We start from the raw sequence: 17,221 nt of genomic DNA, 5'->3' as shown, positions 1-17,221 counted from the left end.
GAAATCTAATACAAACTAATGGTGGACTCTGCTTTATGACTTTTCTCATTATTCATTGAAGCCTTTTAGTGTCATTGTAATGCAAAATAGCAAATACTATTATAGTATCCCTTGTATCTATGATGGCCCTTACACCAGTATAGATAATTATTCTTGCTTTACAGATGTTCCTTGTATGTTATTGTCTAATAAAGAAATAGACTAAACTTAATCTTCTATCAATACAGTATGTTACTGTGCAAGTGGTTCTGTTGAAGTTACTGGGACTAATTGTGGAGTGAGGTGCTATTTATAAGAGTATTGGGATCAGACCCTCTCTTCTCTCTCTTGCGTACTGTTTTCTTCAGTATCGTTAAGAATGTATTGCAGTGGTTTAACTCTCAGAAGGTGGGGTTAAGTGATACAAGCCTTTTACTTTTGTAGTCCCCAGGAACCAGCTGCAGTCCGTGGCAGCTGCTTGTAAAGTTCTGATCGAATTCTCACTACTGCGACTTGAAAACCCAGATGAGGCATGTGCTGTTTCACAGGTGAGTCAAAGGGTGTATTTTGAGACTGGAAGCAGAACTGTATCAGAGAAAGGGTGCATGGCTTCTTCCTTCTTAGTGTCTGCTCCAGTGCAGGATGCAAAGTTATTTTAGAAATATTTAAGATTTAGTGCCCTAAAAGGGTATAACTTGTAACATCATCTTGTTGCCGCATCCTCAGTTGGGTAAGGGTTGTGGAGGGAGAGGAAAAAGGAGAGAGACTGGAAACGCTTCCGCAGGGACGGAAAGTGACCTAATCCACCTTCCCTTGCCTGCCTGCCACACGTGGTACTCGTAATCTACTGGATCTTCCTTGTTAATGCCTTCTTTTTCCAGAATTCCTGTGTGCAGGCATTAAGATGAGCATTGCCTGCAGATTTGTGATTAAATAGAACTCTGAACATCCATTCTGCTTTGCTTTAATATTGTGATCTTGAGAGATGCTTCTGCATTGCCAACTCATTTGTTCTTCTTGTGTAAGAAACAAACTCCTCTCTGGTCATGTGTTCCTCTCCTAGGGAGAATTTTTCTCTTCCACAAAAAGAAAACAGGTTGCAGAGTTTCGCAATCAATTAAAACCCTAAAGGTAAATTGGCTTCTGAGGCTCAGACACAGTGTGATCACTTCACTTACTTGTTCTGAGCCTGAGTGCACTATCGGAAAGATTGCTTCTCCAAGTGCTGTTCCGTAGCAAGGAGATGATTCAAGTCCCGGACGCTGTCTCATCTGCTGTTCATTGCCTTCCATGCTCCTAGATGAGAGATCAGCTTTGGCCTGTGAGGAGAACATAAGAACGGCCATACTGGGTCAGACCAAAGGTCCATCTACCCCAGTATCCTGTCTTCTGACAGGGGCCAATGCCAGGTGCCCCAGAGGGAATCAGTGTTGAGGGAAAAATAGGGAACAAGAGCATTTGGATTTGATTTGGTACTCTTCTTTTTGTAGAAACACCTGATTCTGCTGATAAAGGGGCTCTGCTCTGGCTGCAGCCGCCTGGACAGAACTGAAATTATTACTTTCACAGCAATGATGAAATCAGCCAAGCTGCCTCAGACCATCAAAACCCTCTCTGATGGTAAGTGCTTCAATGTAATCTTAGCACATGCTTGTTGTTTCAGTGCAGTCCTTCCCTTAGGTATACAAAGCACTGCACTTTTCCTACCCTTGACATGTGGAATGACCCTCTTCTGCACCTGCAGTGGAGGATCAGAAAGAGTTGGCCTCTCCAGTGAACCCTGAACTGCGACAGAAAGAGGTGCAGATGAACTTCCTGAATCAACTGACGTCAGTTTTTAACCCTAGAGTGACAGCATCACCATCTCTTGTTCCAGACACCCAGGTGAACAAACAGCCTTAGAATAGAAGTGCCATGTTCCTAATACTATTGTGTGAGCATAGGGATGGGCAGAAGGCTACAGGAGATGAACAGGGAGCTTTTAATATATATACTCAGATGAAGCTCTTCTGCACTGGTTAAATCTCATTTGCATGTGGGTGAGTGGCAATGAGGTGGAGGAAAGTATGGTAAATTTTTTGGTGGTTGATTTATCACAGTATGGAAAGCTAACATCTTTGTAGGTGTGGCTCCTTGTTGAGTTGTGTTGTAGATCAGTCTCGCTCCCATAAAGAGACCTGCAGTAACACACCATTTTCAGATGCTGGTTGTCCTGTATTTCAAGAGTTCTCCATGGCCCAACTGTGCCACAACTGGTTTTCTGCATATAAAAGCCAGGGCCGGGGTTAGGGGGTAGCAATCACGGCAATTGCCTGGGGACCCACGCCACAAAGCTACATTGCTCAGGCTTCAGCCCCAGGTGGTGGGGCTCGGGGCCCTGGATTTCCACCCCATGTGCTGGGGCTTTGGCTTTCTGCCCTGGGCCCCAGCGTGTCTAATGCTGGCCCTGCTTGGTGGACCCCCTGAAACTGCTCGTGGCCCCCCAGGGGGCCTTGAACCCCTGGTTGAGAACCACTGCTGTATTTAACATCTGCTTGTTTATTAGGTGGAAGGAGAAAGTGATAATCAGACATCCACAGATCAAGCCTCTGCGGCAAAGACCAAAAGTATATTCATTGCTCAAAATGTAGCCAGCCTGCAAGAGCTTGGTAAGAATGAGCTTTTAATTTATAAAAAAAAAAAAAAAAGTGTTCTTGGAATGTCCCAGAATGTGATCCCTGGAGCCTGAAGTTCTCTACTGCAGAGATGCAACATGGGTAACGATCGTGCAAGCCTGCCCTATATCACACCCTGCCATCCCTAACCTGAAGGAACTAGCTCTATGGGCGGAGGTTGAGTTCATCCTCCATGAGTGCTTTGTATTGAGACTGCCAATAAAGATGGTGGCTGTGATGTGGATACTTGTTTGTTAGGAACAGGATGCAGATGATGATTTCACTTACATGCAAATAACAATGATACATAGAAAAGGCAGTGTAAAATGACAAGGGATGGCATACTGACTGGGCGTGAGTGATGGGGTTGGGAGTCGCTGCTGCATAAGTTAGGTGTAATGTACCACACAAGATGAGCATGAGACCTTCCACATAGCCACACAAACATTTTCTGTTATTTTTTTGGCTGCTATCCTGTGGTGTATTTAAACGAGATTTTAAATTAAGTCTCTCTATCCCAATTACCTAATCTGTGCTGTCCCTATATTTCCTCACAACAAATTGCAACTGCATTCATTTTAAAGATAATGCCACAGGGTGAAATATGGGGAAAATTTTATCCCCACTGATTTAAGCCAGTGACTCATCCACTCTGTCACCTTAATTCTAGTTTTAAAGCCACCCAGTGGAACAACAAAGGTAAAACAATGACCTGTTTTTTCTCTGATTTATGTCTGATAGGTGGCTCTGAGAAGTTGCTGCGAGTGTGTCTGAACCTCCCTTACTTTTTGCGATACATAAATCGATTTCAGGATGCAGTGTCGGCCAACTCGTTTTTCATTATGCCAGCCACTGTAGCAGATGCCACTGCAGTCCGCAATGGGTAAGAGATTTCAATTTTTCTTCCTTCGTTAATATTGGGTATGTTATATATGAGAGTGCGAATTTACAAAGGATTCAGTACTGGCCACTGTCTCTCTTCTATTAGACATTTGATGCCAGAAAGTCCTCTCCAGAGTGTACTGTGCTTTTCTTAACTCATTTCAATGATTGTTATAGGTTTCATTCGCTGGTGATAGATGTGACCATGGCATTGGATACTTTGTCTCTCCCTGTGTTGGAGCCCCTGACTCCCACACGGCTGCAGGATGTGACTGTTCTTGCCCTCAGCTGCCTTTATGCAGGTGATTTAATGTCCTTTGGTAGCATCATGTTTCTAGAGATCAAAAGTCTTTTCTCTCTCCCCACTCTCCCTGGAGCCCTAAGTAGCTCTGCATTTTCCCTGCTTTGTAACCTGCACCTCTGAGACCCAAACAATGACCTCCTCCCTTCGTGCTGAGGGAGGACTCAACAGGACACTCTTTGAAGGCTCACCTTGATTGGATGGAGCAAGAGGCATGCTGAATTCCCAGGGGTTTGCCTCTGTAACACAGAATTCCCAGCCTATAGCACTAGGAACCAAGTGTGCCCTTTCCTTTTTGTAAATCTGAAGGCTGAGTCGGTAGTATTGTGTTCAGGTTAAGCAGGAAATTGTTGTAATGTCACCAAAATGTCCATGGACGGTGCTAATGCAGAGTTTCTGTGACTGAGGGCGCATTAGGTAGTGTTGGCAGTCCTTGCAAGCCTGATCTTGGGATGCACAAGTTCAGTAATGAAACACTTCCTTAGTTGTCATCTTTCACCTTTTCTGCTTTGCTTTGTTATTCAGGACTTAGAATGTTTCCCAGAGTTTATCCTTTAGATTTGCTAGTTATACCCAGAATTCAGCTCTGTCTCCCAAGTGTGTGTAAGCACCCCAGAATTATGAAAATGTGTAATCAGTGTGTAAAGTTTTCTCTATTAATAATTTCTGCTACATCAGATTCCCTCCTGAGTATTAGGTTGTATGTAACTTTGTTGTTTTAGGGTAACTGAAAATATCCTCTCTTCTTCCAACTGGAATGGTGAATATTCCTGGCCTAGTCAACTCCATGTGTAGTTTCTGCACTGCTGACTGTAGTGTAAGTGAACAGGAATATAGATTTCCAAGATCAGCTCTTAACTGTAATGTGGTCCTTTGCCCTCTTCTTTCATCAGGTGTGAGTGTGGCAACATGCATGGCAATCCTGCACGTGGGCAGCACCCAGCAGGTACGAACTGGATCCACAGGTTCTAAAGAAGATGATTATGAAAATGATGCTGCCACCATTGTACAGAAATGTGTAAGTTGATGGTGTGGAATGCAACTGCTTAAGGGAGAGCAGTTGTCTTGTTTTCACTTTATTTTTGTCAACGATGCAAAGGACCGGGGGAAACTCCGTTTAGGTCTTACACATGGAAGTGCCTACCTTTTTTAATTGTTTGAGCTTCTCTTGGTCCCTGGCACTGGACTTGCTGGCACCTGAAGAAAGATTGATACCAATATAAGCTAGTAATTTCTGAGAGTTTGCGGTGGGGAGGTTTACTGTGGAGCTTCAGAGAAGGGTGTTTGAGTAGTGCGTGGAATGGTTTAGTGACTTGTCTAAAAGAACACTGCAAGATTACAAAGATTTTTGGTTTTACTTACAGCTTGAAATATATGAAATGATTGGTCAAGCCATCAGCACCTCACGCCGTGCAGGGGGAGAGGTAATCCCATCCCATCAGGAACCTTTTCTTTGTTATAACTTTGTGGTGGTGCATTTGGTCAGTTGGATTTACATTGTTGTGTCTGTTTTTTTCACTGTTCGAATGCTAGCATTATCAGAATTTCCAGCTGCTTGGGGCCTGGTGTTTGCTCAACAGCCTCTTCCTCATCTTGAACCTCAACCCCACCGCCCTGGCCGATAAAGGAAAGGAGAAAGACCCATTGGCTGCTCTTCGAGTCAGAGACATTATTGCTCGTACCAAAGAGGGAGTTGGGTCTCCCAAGTTGGGACCTGGGAAAGGGTATGTGAATACCTCCACTAAGTTAATCAGTTTAAGCACATCACTATGATATTGTTCTGTTACACTATGACTGTTACCTCTGAGTCTGATTGTCTTCTTGAAGAGACTTCCTGCCCCCACCCACCCCACCTTCATAATCAACCCCTTCATATTTCTCCAGTTTTCTTCCTTTCAGTTTAAACTGAGTGAGATGACTGAGAAATTGCTCTGTTAATTTTTCACAAATTATATTGTGCCTCTTTTTTAGCTAGTACTTAATAAGAGGAGGGTTTTTTAATCTGTAAAGGAGTATGAAGATTCCACTTTAGGCTTAGCGCCAGGTATTTTGGGGGGAAGAGGGGACTAGATGTATTGGACTAGATGAGGCATTGTGTACCATGGGGTGAGCAGAGCCTAGATTTCTGTCTAGTAGGGTTTGGCACTCTTTAGTGAGCCTCCTCTCCCCCAATCAATTAATGACTCTACAGTAGCAGATGCAGTTGTGGGGTGGTAGGAATGTGTAAGCCTTGTCCTCACGTGGAAGAATATTTTCAAGTGAATTTATTATTTTCACTTGAACTAAATGCTAAAATTAATTATCCTATTCCCCTTATTGTACAAATTTAAATTGTATACACTTGGTCTGGCCGGTATTGCAAATGAGAAGTAAATGTAATTGATATAAGCATCAGGCAATGTTGCCGATACTCTAACAGTTCAGAATATTTGATACTATCTGGTTTAAAGACCTCAGAGGTGACAAAGTGATGTAAAATGGAGGGATTGAGTTGGTAATTCTTTGGCAGTTCCTATAGAAGACAAGTCAATAGCATTAGAGTAGTGATTAAAATATTAATATTAAGACCTTTTCTTTTTCTGCAGACATCAGGGGTTTGGTGTTCTGTCAGTGGTGTTAGCAAATCATGCCATCAAACTCTTAACATCCCTCTTTCAAGATCTGCAGGTGGAGGCATTACACAAGGTGAGAAGGTGGCACACTGATTTTCTTAAATAGTCTTCTTCTTTGGAACATACTTTGAACCGTCCTTTGATGCTGTCCCCTAGGGATGGAAGACTGATGGTCCCCCAGCAGTGCTGAATGTCATGGCTCAGAGCACGTCAATTCAGAGAATTCAACGTCTGATCGATTCCGTACCACTCACTAATCTGCTACTGACTTTGCTCTCCACTTCTTATAGAAAGGTAGGAGATGTCACTTTGATAGTTCTGTTGTGGAACTTCTCTCAGTTAAACAGCGAGAGCTGCGTGGAAAGTTCCTCTTGCAGGTATCAGCTAACATGCTAAGTAGAAGAACTTAAAACTGCGTTAACTTGCAACATTTATAAGTAATCATCAAGGAATTGGATGTCTCCCATTTTATAGAATAGGAGAGGATGTGACTGACAGACTCTGTTCTCAGATGGTCCCAGTGAACTAAATATTTATTCATGACCATTCTCTCCCGGGAGAGAAAATAAGGGTCCTGTGTACAGAAGGGGAGTCTTCATGTTTAGACTGTTATGTGAAATGTACCTTGGAATCTTTGTGTGGGCTCTGCGTTAGCCACCCCAGAAAATGATGGATGTAACTTAGAAGAAAGTCTTGTTAGAAATGCCAGTCAGCAATTTGAGCAGAACTATAGTAGAAGGGAATGAAAAAATAAATGTTGAGGATTTGAAAGCAAGTCTGTTCTTATCTATTGTACTTTCAAGTTTTGATCTTGTGGTTTAACTTGCCCTGCTGTTCTTTTAAGGCTTGCATCTTGCAACGTCAGAGAAAGGGTTCCGTGAGCAGTGATGCGAGTGCCTCGACTGATTCTAATACGTACTATGAGGATGACTTCAGCAGCACTGAAGAGGACAGCAGCCAGGGTAATAGTTTTCAGCAAGCATCTTAACTCTAGATCTTACGCTTTTTATTTTTCAACATCCTGGAAGCCTGTGCACTAAGCTCTTGTCTCCCAGGACTGGATTACACTGTGGTGCTTAAGAATTAAACTCATTTGTTAGGGTCAGTGGGCAAAAAGAAATACCAGCTATGCTCTATAGGTACTGAAGTCAGCCCCCTCACCCCCCCCCCCCCCAGCATTACTGGGTTGGCAGTATCTGGGACTTCGGGGAAGACTGAGAATTCTCCCCCCTCATAAGTGAGTCCCTGCTGAATGAGGATAGAGCTCATTGGCCTCATGACTGAAAGGGACGGTGAAGTTGTAGGGCTGCTGGTATTGCCCTTTACTGGGCTCCTTAGTGAACTAGCTTATAGAAGCAATGTCACTTTGCATCTGTATCATTGTTTCCCATGTACTCTTTATTAGATGATGACAGCGAACCCATCCTTGGGCAATGGTTTGAAGAAACGATTTCTCCAAGTAAAGAGAAAGTGGCTCCCCCACCGCCACCTCCCCCACCTCCCCTGGAAAGCTCCCCTAGAGTGAAAAGCCCCAACAAACAGACTACTGGGGAGAATGGGAACATCCTGGCCAGCCGCAAGGACCCAGAATTGGTATGCTATGATCTCCGTGATGAGTTATGTAATTAGTGAGATGTAGCACTGAACAGTGGCCAAAGAGGTTTGTTAGTCTGGCACTTAGCAATTTAAATCCAGGCATTTTATTATATTGCTGATTGAGAGTCATTGGCAAGCTGGGGTAGAGGGTGAATGGCCGTGGGTCTGATTGCCAAAGACCTTGGCTTCAGAAGGAGCTGTTTGCATTCCTCTATCTGGAGATGTGTATTAATAATTGCTATTGTCAAGGGAGAGAATAATTAAGATATCATCGATTTAGGTTGGAGGGGGTGAGGGAATATGAGGGCAAAATTATAAATGGAAATGTTAACAGCACTTTGTCAGACAAACAATTCCTTTGGGTAATGGTGAAAATTAATGCTGCTGTTGAGAAAGATAATGGATTTGCAAGCTCTTTAGACAGCTATATGAAATGATACCGGCTGAATGAGAGAACCACTCATCCCAGTGGGCTTGTCTTGAAGACTAGAAACTGTGTAATGGCAGACAAGCAGAGTGACTGTATAGCAATCCAGTTGTAATGAGAAGAGAAGTAAATCTGAACTCTAATTATTAGCTTGTAATGGAGGAAGAGTGTAGCTGGGTGGTGAATTATCTAGTATATCTAGCAATGAGTTTTTTGTTTAGTGTTTCTTTGACCCCCACTGGATTTTGGTGTTTCTAAGATAAATGCATTTCTCTTTTTTCCTTCTAGTTTTTAAGCCTGGCTTCCAATATTCTGAACTTCATTACTTCCTCCATGCTGAACTCCAGGAACAACTTCATTCGCAACTACCTGAGCGTCTCTCTTTCAGAGCAGCACATGGCCACGCTGGCTAGCATCATCAAGGAAGTGGACAAAGATGGGCTGAAGGGTGAGTGAGCAGGGAACGTCTAGGATGGGGAGTTCTACTTAACATGGGTTTTCTTTATTCAGTGTTGGGATCATGATTCTCCAAGTAGAGCTGTAGTAGTAATTGACATCATCTCTTTTGTGTTGCAGGCACATCAGATGAGGAATTTGCTGCTGCATTGTATCACTTCAACCATTCCTTGGTGACCTCGGACCTACAGTCCCCTACCTTGCAGGTTAGGATGTAAAATTAAAGCATTTGTGTCTGGTGTTGAATTTACATGGAGAATACATTCTATGTTAGTACATCAGTGCTTCTGACTACAGAGCCCCTTTCGAACACCAAGCAATGGGATATTGTGGGGCTGGCAGAGGAGATGCTTCTTGAGGCGATTCTTTTTCTACAGAGTAGTCTCCAGATTGAAAACAGTTGGAGAGCAGCAGTCTACATCAAGACTCATTTGTAAGGGGGTTTGAATTAGTCTCCTTAACTCCGGAGATGTTTAAAGGGAAAACTGAATAATTCTCCATGTCTAGGATGCTGTTAGTTCTGAAGAATTGTTTCTGAATGTGCATTTTACTGTAGGGATTTCGTGCTTGGCTTTTTATGATTGATTTCTTTTTGCTTTCATATACTCACCTTGTGGCCTCTAGGTTCCTTTGTCAGGACACGTACTGACCAAGCTTAATGCTATAAGAAGAGGGTTTGTAAATCTGTTTCAGTAGTGTATCAAATCCCTATGCCTTTTTTTGACTATTTGCCCCCTATAGTTTAAATACAGTATTTTTTTGAAGTAGTTACTCTTTTTTTAAATCTACGTTTTTCACACGTGAACAGAGAGCGAGCATAACTGCACTCAGTAGAAATGGAGTGTTGGAGTGGGGATCACCTCTCCGGTTCTGGTTAGAATTTACTGGAGACATGGCACTTTAGAGAGTGGGGTGGAAAATAGAACTTAAACACGGTCTGGCAAATAAAGAGGTAGTGCGTGAAGGGCCTTCCAGAGACTGTATTGGTGCTAGTTAACCTCTTGCATTGGTGCTTGGCATACTTAATAGGCATAATTAGAGTTTAAAGAGCTTCAGATCAGTGGTTTCAGGTGAAATCTCTCCTTTCACATGTCCATATGTTACCTTTTATTGTGCCACAAAAACAGGATCAGTCCATTCTCCTTTGGTTGTATTTTTTGTTTTTGTTTTTCTCCCCACATCCCCCCAGTCTTAAGGATACCTGAGTTTTAGCTTTTGACAATGAAATAGGATCCATGATTAATGTCAGGCAGAGTAACTATAGACTGCAAGTCTGTCTACCATACTGCCAAAGCACCATCTCTTCTGCCAGTATTGGGTCTCATAAGTGAGCAAGACTCTTGCTATTTTTTCCTAGACTTTTTTATGTAACAGAAGTCCCCTATAGTGTAGATGGAAGCTTTAAAAAAAAAAAAAAAAAAAAAAAAAAAAAAAGCCCCTCAGCGTAACTTCACTTAATGCCTATGTCATATTTTACTTAGTGCATGTGCCAAATAATGTAACTTTACAGAGGTGAAATACCACAGCATTAACCCTATATATATCCACTTAGAGCCCTATCATTTATTATCACCTTTGGATTGTTGAAGTCTTGTAGTTACTTAAAGCAACGTGTAAGGCTTTCCTCTCAAATGTGTATCTGTTGTCTTGTGCCAGAACACACTTCTACAGCAGCTGGGAATAGCCCCTTTCTCTGAAGGACCATGGCCTCTGTACATCCATCCTCAGAGTCTGTCTGTGCTGTCTCGGCTTCTCCTTATCTGGCAGCACAAAGCCAGTGCTCAGGGAGACCCTGACGTCCCAGAATGCCTTAAAGTTTGGGAGAGGTAAGAAAATGTTATATCATGACTAAAAATAAGTGACCTGCTAATTTCCTAGGAGATGGTATTTTCTTCTGGACAGATTAATCCAACGACCAGACATTTTATCCTAAAAAAATAGGAAAATCCTAGAGAGGAAGGATGTGAAGCTTGGAAGATCCAGTTGATTTGTTTGGGGAGAGGTGGGAAAGATAGAGTTCTTCAAAAATGTCTTAGACGGGAAGATTCAGCCCCTGGATGAAAATAGGGAGTGGGAACACTTATTAAAGTATCAAGACCTGGATGAGTAGAGTATAGAATGGCTCCAGCAGCACTGATTTTAAAAAGAAAAGGCAATAATCACATTATTTTGGTGCCTCATACCAAGACCATCATTGTGGTATGTGAGCTCCTTTCTGCCAAGCCTTGATCCCTATGTACTTGTCTTTAAATGTGAAACTGTACAATAGTCTGGTGTGGTTTGGCTGACTTATAGCCTTTCCTGCTGGGGCAAAAGCACATCTTTCTCTTTTTTAGCTTGTTATATTTCTCTTCAAAAGTTCTTTGCTGTTTGTGTTTATATAGGGCATAAAGTCTCTTCCACGGTCTCACTTTAATGCATGCTTCAGTGAAATTATGGTTAATTTGTGAAATCGCAATATTCGCATAGTAAGACTGAAGTCATAAACAAGACTCTAGTTGCACTGTTTGATCAAGTAGAAAGAAATCATTATTAAAATGTGCATCTTAATCAGCTCGCTTGCTTCGGTGAAAGTCCCCTTGCAATAGTGTGATCTATGGATCACTCTTTAAAAGAACAAACTTCTTACTGAACCTCTTTCCTGTTGCTGGCAGGTTTGTGGGCACACTGAAACAAAATGCTCTGCAGGGAACTCTTCCTAATGACACAGAAGATCTGAATGTTGAGCACCTCCAGCTGCTGTTGCTTATTTTCCACAACTTCTCCGAGAAAGGCCGGAGGTCTATCTTGACCCTCTGTATCCAGACCATCCTGGAACTGACTGTGAACATGGACTCCCAGCTGCGGTCTGTGCCCCTTATTCTGGCTCGCCTTCTACTGGTGTTCGACTACCTGCTTCATCAGTATTCCAAAGTTCCTGTATACCTGTTTGAACAGGTAAGGGATTGAGGATGCATGTTTCCAGTGTTTAATCAAATAATCACTCAGCAGTGACCTAAACCAGGTAGTCTCCTTGTTGTATTCCTGTTCCTATGTGTCTCCCTTTTGGCATTTCCAGTAACTCCTTGTTCTGATTTCACTAACAGCATGCAAGGTTACATTCAGTTAGCGACACAATTGGAGCTGTTAATTTCCAGCAGCTGATTTGGGTGGTGTGTTATGTGGCTTTGTACTCATAACTACTGTTATAAGTGAATACATGCTGGGCAGCATGGGTTACTAGTAGGGCAAAGCCCAGAGCAGTAAACCTGCTTTCTTTCTAATAAGAATAGAGGCCTAAAAGTGCCTTTTTACTATTGCATGTATTCTCATATACCATTCAGGTAAAGTTCTTTGAGTTTAGCTCATCTCTGTTGCATTGTTTCAGTCTTTGGCACTGTTCCAGATTAATGAGATGCCAATGTTTTGCAGACTATTCTCTGGAGTATCTCCTTAGTATCTTGACAGTAGTCTTACTCCACTGACTGAAAAGTATGAAACAGTCTCCAGCTGTGTGCTCAGTGCTATCTCTGACTCCTCACAAGTTGGGAAAGTTCATGTGTTTTAGTGCAGGGGATTGTATATTTTTCTTATAACCAGTTGTTTTCTGTGTTTTTTACATAGGTACAGTATAATCTGCTAACCCAACCCTTTGGCTGGGTGAGTGGATCCCAGGATAGTAGTAGAAGAATCTCTGTCCCTCTATATCATGGATTTAAAGAAGTAGAAGAAAACTGGACCAAACACTGCTCATCAGGTCAGAAGGGAAGTTGTTCAGTAAAATTTTACTCCTAGCCGTGGGGTTGTGGTTGCATAATAAATGAGCGCTCCAGCATGTGGTGCTGCAGAGCAAAGTCAAAGAAGTCCCTTTCAGCAACTTTGGAGTGTGGTTTAAGACACATTCGACTAAATACCAGGCTTGTTATGAATAAATTACTTGTAATTTTACACAGAAGGGGAGATGGAGGAAACCTGCAGACCTCTAGCATTGCCCAGCCATTGCTTATTGAACAAAACATGCCTTCCTCCATGTGCTAGATAGATTTAGGAATATGTTACAGTTTTTATAATGTTTATTTTTAAACTGGAAAAAGTACTCAATCGCTAGACATGCATCAATCAGTTAATCTGTGCACCCCTTTATGTGTATAGATGTAACATATAGACAGTCTATTTAGCAGATTTTTACTCTCTAAGTGACTTGTTGTCTTTGAGGAAGAAAAATTACCAATGATGATATACCAGCAGTATTGTTAGTCTCTTCAATTGTTAAAATTTAACTTTGAATTATACCTTTGGTATCTGTGTCCCAGATGCAGTTCCACAGCCCAGATTCTACTGCATCCTGTCACCAGAAGCATCGGAAGATGACCTGAACCGCCTAGATAACATGGTACTTGGAATTTCGTTAGACTTTCTCTGAGCCTGTATTATGTTAGGGTTTGAATACTTTATAGCAGGGATCGGCAACCTTTGGCACGCGTCTCGCCAGGGTAAGCACCCTGGCGGGCCGGGCCAGTTTGTTTACCTGCCGCGTCCGCAGGTTCGGCCGATCGCGGCTCCCACTGGCCGTGGTTCGCTGCTCCAGACCAATGGGGGCTGCGGGAAGCGGCGGCCAGCACATCCTTCTGCCCGCACCGCTTCCCACAGCCCCCATTGGCCTGGGATGGCGAACCGCGGCCAGTGGGAGCTGCGATCGGCCGAACCTGCGGACGCGGCAGGTAAACAAACCGGTCTGCCAGGGTGCTAACGCAAGCGAGCCGCGTGCCAAAGGTTGCCAATCCCTGCTTTATAGTTAAACAGTGTACAGATCCTAACTTGAAAGCAGATATTTGGTGAAATAATCCCAGCTCACCTAGCCCATATATTCTTGCAGTGATTTGCCCAGTGGGATATGTAAAGTCCACCTGTGTTGCATAGAAGTAAATTGTGACTGAAAAGAGCCGAGAACTTTTCTGTCTCTGTAGTAGCTTGATTCTGTCAGATGTGCCAATACCAAGCGCTCCATCATATTCAAGTTACCTCTCAGTGCTGCTTATAGAAATGTGTCTGGCTGTGGAGTTGTCTCCGCATCAGTTTGCCCCATGTTCTTTCTGGCTTTTTTACACCTGCTGTCTTTGCTCACTAGAGCTCTTATTTCTGCAGCTCAAAAGAGAAGATAACATATTGTTGGATGGGGCAGTTTACCATGTACACCAAGGTTTCTGTTTGTACATCCAAAATGTGTTCCTTTCTTGCACACATTTAAAGCATCTTTAAGACTCTGACTGGGAAAAGCAGATTGACACACCTTCTCCGGGGTTATTTTGCTGGGAGTGTGTGATATATTTTTACAATATTTGGGAGAGGATCTGAACTGGCTGTGGATGGGAAGCTGTGCCACCAAGGAGGAAACAATTCTGACTTGGCTTTTTCAATAGGTTTGTGAGGTCCTGTTCTCTAGGACAATGAAGTATGATGAGCTTTATGCAGCCCTGACCTCACTACTTGCAGCTGGATCCCAGTTTGATACCCTCAGGAGGAAGGAAAACAAAAACGTCACTGCACTGGTAAGGGCATATGTATGTGTTGCTATAACATTCTCCCTGCTGAGAAAAGAGAGTGGCTCTGTGCCGCTGCATTTTATACAGAGAATCTGGGCAATAGTTACTAAATTGGATTTTGGAGCTTTACATTTCCTGGTAAACAGTTGTCTTATATTTTATCAATGTAAGCTTCTGGGCCAACTCCTCACCAGCCAGTGCATCAAGTAACGTGCTCCCAGTGATGGCAGAAATTCAGTCCCTTCCTTCAGGGAGGAGTTTATTCAAACCAAAACAGATTAATTAGGTCCTGTTGCCTGGCCTGTCTTGCAGTCTGTTCCTTGTAAAGCTTCTGCGCCTCTCCATGCGGCAGATCCCTTGTCTCATTGGTGTGAAGATTCCCCTTCCAGATCCTTTCTCCTGATTCTGGGTCTCCTGCAGCGGCCTTCCTATTCCCTGCAGGTCTCTCTTCCTTAACTGAGCTGCTTGATGGCCTTTTATCTGAAGACCAGGTGACCTGCAGGCTATCAATCATCTGATCCCCGACCTCACATGGATGGCAGCTAATTAGTTATAGGTAGGGTTAAGCCCACCTCCCTTTAAGGGCCATCCCATCCTGTGACAGTCAATAACAAGATGCACTCCTGTGTCTAGCTTATAATTCAGGGTCTGCTTCAAGGTTTTCCAGCTGCCTAAAGGAATAATTTGGATCTTTTGGCCTGAAGTGCATTAGTTGGATTTATTGTGGCCATAGTAGAATGGGGAAGAACTTGAGTGATTTTTGTTTGTGTTGGTAAAGCAGTAAGCTAGTTGGTGACACTTGAAATGTAACGTTTTAGATTAATATTTCAGTTTTCATTTCAGCTGAAAAATATAAATTGTGCAAAATGTCCTAGGTTTGAGAAAGTCAAGCTGCTGGCTGTGAGATGGTTCTCAAAGTTGGCCCTTTCCTGGTTTTTTATTGGTAAATGATAATACATAATGCTAAGTTGCTTTTAAAATGTATAATGAACTTCTGGATCACCATACCTCCCAAATGCATTCATAAGGTCTGGCTTGAATGTGATTAGATTAGATGAGAATTTTATGCCCCTTGACAGGGAATTAGGTGAGATAAGAAAAGTTGTGCCACAAAACCAGCATGAAATGGAAGTATGGTCCACTTGCTCTTATCTCTGGGACACTACCTCCACATGCAGACACATTTAGGAGCCCTTCATAGGATCACAGCTGAAGCAGGTTGATTGTAAATGTTTGCTTCCTGATGTATCCTCCACTGTCTTTGTTTAGGAGGCCTGTGCGCTTCAATACTATTTCTTGATACTGTGGCGGATATTGGGGATTTTGCCTCCATCCAAAAACTACTTGAATCAGCTGGCCATGAACACACCGGAGATGAGTGAATGTGATATCCTGCACACTTTGCGCTGGTCTTCCCGCTTACGTATCAGCTCCTATGTCAGCTGGATCAAGGTACAGTCCTTTCTTTAGAATTTACAATGTAGGGTTTTTGACACATTATTAGTATTTAGCACAACAGCACGAATTCCAGAGCTGTAATGATCTGTGTCAGGAGTAAGAAATGAAATTGTAGCAATGTGTGTCAGAGCTTAAAGAGGAGGGAAATATAAACTGTGCTAGGTGTACCAAAAGTAGTTTTCATCTCCCCAAGGGAAGCTGAGGAAATTAAACCAGTTCTTGGTCTTGTTTTATAGCTTCTTTTTATCATATTAAACAACATTAGCAGGTGTTTTTAAGATGAACAATGATCATTTTAATCTCTGCCTGGTTCAGTGCATATGGGAATTGTAATGTTTGCATGGTGGCAGGAAATGGGGGTTTAAAACCCCCCCACAAGTATCATAGCATGGTGGTGGTTCATAAATTGGTAAATTCCACAGCCCTTCTATATTCCCTTAAATGTGATGCTAAATCATTCTCTGCAATACATACAGGATCACCTTATCAAACAGGGCATGAAAGCTGAACATGCTGCTTCTCTCATTGAATTGGCATCTACCAAGTGCAGCTCAGTGAAATATGATGTGGAAATAGCAGAGGAGTACTTTGCTAGACAGGTAAGTTGGTATGAATACTGGATACATATAAGCAGGTGTGGAGCATTGATCTTTGTGTGGCACATTGCTGTTGTAAATGTCATTTCTATTTTAAATGTCATTCTATTTTAAGATTTCCTCTTTCTGTGGGATCGACTGTACCACAATTCTCCAGCTACATGAGGTTCCCAGCTTGCAGTCCATTTATACCCTTGATGCTGCAATTTCCAAGATCCAAGTTTCTCTAGATGAGCATTTTTCCAAACTAGCTGCAGAAACCGACCCACACAAATCATCTGAGATAACCAAGAATCTGCTGCCTGCTACGCTGCAGCTTATTGACACTTATGCTACATTCACCAGGTACGCTGCTGACGTAGCCCCTCTAGAGGGATATTGTTTTCTTTTCTGTACTTGGCTCTTCATTTTGTGTTAGCTCCCCATCCCTGTAGTGTTCCTTTTTATAGTCCAGAATGATGGCTCTATCTTATATCACATGGAAGGTGCCATGTTAAATCAGTAAACTGTCTAAAATCCATAGGTTTTATTATTCTTTTTCAAGTAATCTACTATCTGATCTTTCAAGACTTTCCTACAAGCTGCAAAACAGCTTTATCTCTGAAGATGAAATCTCTTCCTAACACCCTGAAAGAGAGAGAGCAGCACAGGGTTATTTCAGTGAGTTATTCTTGTGACTGTCAGGATGACTTGGAAGTGAGGTGGTTTAATTGTTCAGTGAGAGTCCAAAGCCTTTTA

General features: G+C 42.6%; 1 protein-coding gene across 1 annotated transcript in view; it reads left to right on the top strand.

Annotated features, from left to right (window-relative positions):
- Window positions 1–17,221, top strand: part of UBR4 (ubiquitin protein ligase E3 component n-recognin 4) — a 118,357-nt gene that overhangs the window by 6,331 nt on the left and 94,805 nt on the right. The window contains exons 3-25 of the mRNA XM_065421477.1: window positions 424–527; window positions 1,470–1,599; window positions 1,724–1,863; window positions 2,525–2,627; window positions 3,375–3,516; window positions 3,693–3,817; window positions 4,710–4,834; window positions 5,181–5,240; window positions 5,350–5,540; window positions 6,402–6,501; window positions 6,585–6,722; window positions 7,273–7,390; window positions 7,834–8,021; window positions 8,740–8,899; window positions 9,028–9,113; window positions 10,564–10,733; window positions 11,562–11,844; window positions 12,511–12,643; window positions 13,200–13,279; window positions 14,307–14,435; window positions 15,699–15,881; window positions 16,364–16,486; window positions 16,599–16,828. Coding sequence (XP_065277549.1) covers window positions 424–527; window positions 1,470–1,599; window positions 1,724–1,863; window positions 2,525–2,627; window positions 3,375–3,516; window positions 3,693–3,817; window positions 4,710–4,834; window positions 5,181–5,240; window positions 5,350–5,540; window positions 6,402–6,501; window positions 6,585–6,722; window positions 7,273–7,390; window positions 7,834–8,021; window positions 8,740–8,899; window positions 9,028–9,113; window positions 10,564–10,733; window positions 11,562–11,844; window positions 12,511–12,643; window positions 13,200–13,279; window positions 14,307–14,435; window positions 15,699–15,881; window positions 16,364–16,486; window positions 16,599–16,828 — 3,241 coding nt within the window. The remainder of the gene's footprint in view (window positions 1–423; window positions 528–1,469; window positions 1,600–1,723; window positions 1,864–2,524; window positions 2,628–3,374; window positions 3,517–3,692; window positions 3,818–4,709; window positions 4,835–5,180; window positions 5,241–5,349; window positions 5,541–6,401; window positions 6,502–6,584; window positions 6,723–7,272; window positions 7,391–7,833; window positions 8,022–8,739; window positions 8,900–9,027; window positions 9,114–10,563; window positions 10,734–11,561; window positions 11,845–12,510; window positions 12,644–13,199; window positions 13,280–14,306; window positions 14,436–15,698; window positions 15,882–16,363; window positions 16,487–16,598; window positions 16,829–17,221) is intronic.

Source organism: Emys orbicularis, chromosome 22 (assembly GCF_028017835.1).
Source record: "Emys orbicularis isolate rEmyOrb1 chromosome 22, rEmyOrb1.hap1, whole genome shotgun sequence".
Classification (NCBI taxonomy): Eukaryota; Metazoa; Chordata; order Testudines; family Emydidae; genus Emys; species Emys orbicularis.
Note: the sequence above shows the minus strand (reverse complement) of the source record. Positions and strands in the feature narration are given on the sequence as shown.